Source organism: Austrofundulus limnaeus, unplaced genomic scaffold (genome assembly GCF_001266775.1).
Source record: "Austrofundulus limnaeus strain Quisiro unplaced genomic scaffold, Austrofundulus_limnaeus-1.0 Scaffold973, whole genome shotgun sequence".
In the NCBI taxonomy this organism is placed as follows: domain Eukaryota; kingdom Metazoa; phylum Chordata; class Actinopteri; order Cyprinodontiformes; family Rivulidae; genus Austrofundulus; species Austrofundulus limnaeus.
The window spans coordinates 66,353-72,626 of NW_013953375.1; the positions used below are offsets into that span (position 1 = coordinate 66,353).

Sequence of the window (6,274 nt, forward strand, 5' to 3'; positions counted from 1 at the left end):
ATACCTGGCCATCATTTGGGACTGAACCAGCTGTTATTAATTTGCACTGACAATGGGCAGGCATTCTAATTACTGAGAGAGTTCAGCTGGTGTCTTGGCTTTCCATGCCTTTTTATTCCACCCCTTTTTCTTGTGTTCAATACTTTTTCCCTGTGCCATTCCACATTATTACAAATAACTTCATTTCTGGGCATTTATGGTTTGATTTCTTTGTATGTATGGATCACTTGGGTTGTTACCAACATCTGGTGAAAATTTCATGTCATTAGCTCCTCTAGTAATATATTTACTGAGAAAAATGGTGACATGTTCAATACTTATTTTACCCGCTGTTAATACATCACACATATATACGTACATGTTTAAAGATGTCTAACCTGTTCAGACTGATATGGGACAGGAGGTGGTGGTCCAGAGGAGGAGTACTCCCCAAGTGTCGGGGTCCCAGAAGTGTTTGGGAAATCTGAAAATCCTGTTTGGCTTGAAAATCCCTGGCTTCCTGAAAACAAAATGAAAATAACATAAAGTCCATTCAGCAAATATTCTTAGGTTGAGAGATTCTCAGTTTAGATGTGTCTAAAGGCCCTTCTGTCAAAAAAAGGTTAATGTTTAGAGGAGCAGGATTGTAGAAAAAAAAGGTAAACTAATCCCCAAGGAGTTCTCTTAAAGTGATTGCTCAAAATCCCTACGCTGAAATGTAACTGAGTGTATCAGCATTTACAAACTCTATTTAAATAATCTAGGTATCAAAATAAAGCTAACACTTGGAAGATTTCATCAGAAGTGTAAGTATTGAAACAGCTGCTGTGGTTTTAGAGATATTAGGGATGGAACTTTTTTTCCCCCCACTTTCACCTGAAATTTTTTTTCACTAGACCGTACATAACCCATTTAAAACCATAATGAATCAGGCAGAAAACTCTTCGAAACCATTAATCCACTTGTGGACATTATCTGTGCAAAGATTCATGCTGCTGAAATTAACTGGCGCAAAGTTACAGAGGTTTTAGTAAAGAAATAATTTAGCATTTTGTCATTCTGCACAGGACAGACCATGATGGTACCATTAATAAATGTTAATAAATCTGAAGTTTTTACATCTAAAAGTTGTTTATTTTTCCTACCTGCCTTATAAGACTTATTATTGAATGTTTGTTCTTTTCAAAAATTATCCAAACATTTGTTTGTCACCAAATAATAATATAATAATAATAATAATGAGTGTGAATGGGTGAATGTCTGTTAGTGTAAATAGAAAACAGAAAAAACAGTTCTCGTGAGGTTAAATAAAACCATCTAAAGGCAGTGTTTGATGCCCACCATGATTACCTGGCCTGCTGTAGTCGGGGGTGTTCCTGCCCCCTGTAGTCAGACCCTGGTAGGGGGACGACGCCGGGCCCAGAGCTGCAATCATTTCCATAACATTGGGCAGGACCATGTGACTGGGGCTGACCGTGCGGCAGCGTTTCAGGACCGGACCATCGGGCTCCTCCTTCATGTGAAGGTCGGGTTTGACAGGCACCGGCCTCCAGCCGCACACCGGGTCGATGGTGATCTCCTCGTAGTCAGAGCTGAGGAACAAACAGTTTATTTTTCTGTTTGTAAAGTTGAAATTTTACAAACTGCAGAACTGATGTCATCAGTGAGTCTAATGAATGTAATAAATTATCCAGCTTTAATAGAAAAATAATCAAACTCACTTCTGAATGTAGACGAGGATCCCCAGCATGTACTGGTCCACCTCCAGACCTTCTAGCAGAGCTGTTTTGCTGTCAACAAGAAGAGCTGATCAGTTTCATGCTGCTGACACTGATGACATCATGAGCATCAGTGGTGCAGCACATACTTGCACACAGGACATCTCCACGTCCCTCTTTCACAGTTCAGTTGCAAATAAGACTCCAGGTCGAAACACTACAAAGAAAAGTGCGTCTGTGAGAGAAGAGATCCGGATCGATGTGGGTGCAGACTGCAGCCTGGACCTCACCTGTATGTGCCTGCAGTCGTGGCCTCTAGCTGGCAGCTGGATTCGTCTGAACGTGATCGGACATTTTAGAGACACTTTGATCGCTGTTTGCTCCACCCCGTCCTCTCCATTCAGACCGGGGGTCCCGGGGATTGTGCCACTGCTGAAATTTCGTTTTACTGAAACAAAATGGAGCAAAGAGGAATTTTACCTACTTCTCTGCTCTGTGGGCGTCAACTCTCTTAGCCTGTTAGCAAAATACCTTGTAAACCATTGGACAGATTAGAAAGAAACTTTCAGAAATTACAAAACGGCACAACTACACCCGTGCAACTTTTAAAGCTGATCCAATTCAAGATGGCTGCCGCAGTCATTAGCCAACAAAAAAACAGCTAACACCGGAGTGAATTTTACAGATCCGGAGATGAAACTCTGATCTGGTAGTAGCTGCGAGTCATTCAGAACAACAGTGGTGGGCACAGCTAAACAAAAGGTTAGGTTCACTAATCCGCTAAACAAGAATCAGAGCTCCGCTAATGCTAACCGATAAGACTCACTCAGTGTGTCAAACGTCTGTTGTTAGTTATCTATTGGTTTAAGTGGAAGGTGGGTAGGATAATTTATGGCAAATTGGCCAATTCAATCCAAAGTTTTAGCTTTGCCTCACTTGTGATAATTCCAGTTTAAAACTTTCAGAATAAAATAATTTATTTGATCGAGGTTTTTTCATTCATTTATTCATTTCATATAAAAATAAAAATTTTATACACAATAAAAAAATCACACTTGAAATGAAAGGAAGCAGAAAGAAGAAAAAAATCATATAATATCTGCCCCTTTTTTCCAAAATTAATTTCAAACAATATTAATCAAAAAACAAAACAAATTTATTTTAATCATTCTCTTAAACACATTGAACCAACATTTTTAGAATCACTTTCCAGATTATTCCACAATCTTATTCCTTGAACTGAAGTACATCGATCCTTCAATTTTGTTCAAATTTTAGGTTTTATAAACATCTCAAGTCCCTTAAGATTATATAAACTTTCTCTCTTAACAAAATATAACTGAATGTTTAAAGGGAAAAAAAAATTATGAGTCTTATACATAATCTGTAAGATATAATAATCAACCAACTCATAAAATTTTAATAATTTCAATTTAGAAAATAATTTATTCGATGGATGACAAATGTTTTCTGGTGATAATTCTGACGGCTCTTTTTTGTAAAAAAAAATAGGATTCGTGATTGTTTTGCATGCTTTACCCCAGACTTCAACACAGTAAATCAAATGTGGAACAATTATTGCATTATATAATATAAACAGCTTTATCATTAAATAAGTCCCTTACTTTGTATAATACTGCAATGGATTCGGCTATTTTTGTTTTTAAATGCTTTATGTTAGATTTCCATGTCAGCTTTTCATCAATAATGACACCCATAAACTTTACTTCACTGACTCTACAAATCTCAACACCATCAATTCTAAATAGAACATCAACAGTTCTCTTTTTATTACTAAATATCATATAATTAGTTTTATCCAAATTTAGTGACAATTTATTAAGTTTAAACCAGGGGTGGGCAATCCTGGTCCTCGAGGGCCACAACCCTACATGTGTTACGTTTTTCCTGGCTCCAACACACCTGTTTCAGTCATTGATTTACCTTCCAAGTTCTGCAGTATGGAGGACTGACACTGACATAATTATAAATAAAAGCAGAAATATATAAATAAACCACTAAATAGATAAATAAATACACTTAAAATGCACCAATTCAATTAAAAAAGAATTTCACCTCATATTTTGTAATTTAATTGTCGTTTAGTTGATATTTTTCCAGCTTAGTTCCAATAAAATTATATATTTTAACACAATTCAAATTTGACTGTTTTTTAAAATATATATTTTATACAGTTTTCCCTTTTATTTGTACATACATTTGTCTCTTAAATGTTTAAACTTAAATATTTTTATAGTTTTGTCCCACAAGTCTTTTTTTATTTCGATGTGTTGCAGGCATGTGCTGCCTCAGTTTAGCTTAAAGTTTAAAGTTTAGTTAAAAACAAAGGTCCGGATGAGTTTTTCTCCTTGCCTTTGTTTTAAACTAAACTTTAAGCTAAACTGAGGCAGCACACGCATGTAACACATCAAAAAAGATTTGTGGGAAAAAATATAAAAATAATTAAGTATAAACATTTAAGAGACACAAATGCATGTAGAATTAAAGGGAAAAACAAAAAATATATTTAAAAAATTTAAATTGTGTTAAAATACATAGACTAATTTATTGAAACTAACCTGGAAAACTAAATATTAAAGTCACTTCAAACAAAAAACATGAGACAAAGTTCTCCTTATTTTAATTGGTGAATTTTAAATGTATTTATTTAGTGGTTCATTTATGTATTTATGCTTTTATTTCTAATTATGTCAGTTTCGGTCCTCCATACTGCAAGTAGCCTGATAATCATCCATTCATTCAAACCAGGTGTGTTGGAGCAGAGAAGCAAGTAAAACATGCAGGGCTGTGGCCCTCCAGGACCAGGATTGCCCACCCCTGGTTTAAACCATGTTTGTATTTTTACAAATTCTGTTTTCATTATTTCCATCATCCGTTGAAAAAACAAAAGTTTAATAAAAATAACAAACAAAGGCTATTTCTTTTAGTTTAATTTATTTAGACTTTAGACTTAGCTTTTGTTTGTTATTTTTGTTAAACTTTTTTTTCTCTTTTCTTGCACAAGCCAGCTGATGGCAGTAATCCATACATTTTGAGTTCATGCCTTATGGGCTCTGAGGTTTTTGACAAAAGTGATTTTGAAACTTTCATTTTTTTTCTTTTTTTTAGCTGCTTACTTCTCTGGGGTTGCAGATTTTACCTTATGTATGCTCTGGTATTTTTAGTGTTTACTTATTGTTTTTATGATTTTGGATTGTTTGAGGCGGAATAAAGTTTACCTGAATGAGGTGGAAACTGAATTTTGCACATTTTAATGACATTTCCACATTTATTCTTGAAGTTTTGTTGTCTTCATTTATGATTTGCTTTTGAACTTGTCCAATCGCTTTGCTAGAAGTTAATGCCTTCAGCATTTCTTCAACTCGCCTTGTCCTAATTTACTTTACTTAAGGTTCATTTATTGACAACCAGTTGTTATTAAGTTAACACATTATCCAAGATAAGATTCTGATGGAACATACTCGGCTAATGCCATCATATTTGAGGAGGGCAGAACTTGTGTTGTGATACTTTGTCTGAGTTTTGGACTTTTAAGTTTTTTAAATTTCGACATGTTTTTCTTCATCGATTCTTCTGATGTGTAATGATGCCTTTTTCCTGTTGTATCTTACATTGATTGAATGTTTATGTTTTTGGTCGTCATATATCTTGCACTATTTTTCCCTTATTTTTCCATTGTTTTTGTTGTTGAGTAATGCATTTGTGTTTGGACGTTTAATAATTATTCCTTTTGATTTGATTTGAGTATTGTTTACTCAAGAGGAGGGATTGTTATGGAATAATTATGTATATCTGTTCTACCTTGACACTGTCCAGTAATCATATCTCATGATAACTAGTTTCGGCTGTTTTAATCTATCGGCCAGACTTCAAGACTCCAGCAATGCATGACCTCTTTTATTTTGATAAGGTGTTTCCGGGCTGACAGCTCTGTCATTGGTTAGATGGTTCACAGTTGGTGAACTGTGACTGGTTGTAAGCATGTCACAGGATGTTATATTATCGGCTGCTCTGCGCTGACGAGCCAGTCACAACTTGACAGACTTCTCTGATTGACTTCTGCTCTGCTGTTGCTCAAATTAAATCATTTGACGACCATACACACAGACTTTCTGTGCATTTATTCCAACGTGTTTCCACATTCTTGGTAAATCTTGCTACCACATATATCATTACCCAAACAAAAAAAATGTGGTGTCATCTGCAAATAAAACAATATTTTTAGAAATACCGTTTGAAGTTAGTCAGACAACTAATACCAAATACTTTCTCTACAATATTTTTTACATAGTCAATGTTTTGTATTTATTTTTTTTCTTAAATATACACCAACAAAACACAGGACCACACACCCAACATCTGTCCACTCACCTGAAAAATAAATGGATAAATACATGGATGGCATGTATAAATATATACAGTGGTTTGCAAAAGTATTCATACCCCTTGAACTTTTCCATATTTTGTCACATTACAACCACAAACATACAGTAAATATATTTCACTGGAATTTAATGTGAAAGACCAACACAAAGTGGTATACAATTGTGAAGTGG

At 35.0% G+C, this 6,274-nt stretch overlaps 1 protein-coding gene across 1 annotated transcript in view; it reads right to left on the reverse strand.

The window, feature by feature from the left end:
• Positions 1 to 6,274, reverse strand: part of zmiz2 (zinc finger, MIZ-type containing 2) — a 69,487-nt gene that overhangs the window by 4,183 nt on the left and 59,030 nt on the right. Inside the window, exons 13-17 of the mRNA XM_014029917.1 lie at positions 1,988 to 2,145; positions 1,847 to 1,914; positions 1,701 to 1,769; positions 1,330 to 1,571; positions 378 to 499 (exon numbers count right to left, since the gene is read on the reverse strand). Coding sequence (XP_013885371.1) covers positions 378 to 499; positions 1,330 to 1,571; positions 1,701 to 1,769; positions 1,847 to 1,914; positions 1,988 to 2,145 — 659 coding nt within the window. The remainder of the gene's footprint in view (positions 1 to 377; positions 500 to 1,329; positions 1,572 to 1,700; positions 1,770 to 1,846; positions 1,915 to 1,987; positions 2,146 to 6,274) is intronic.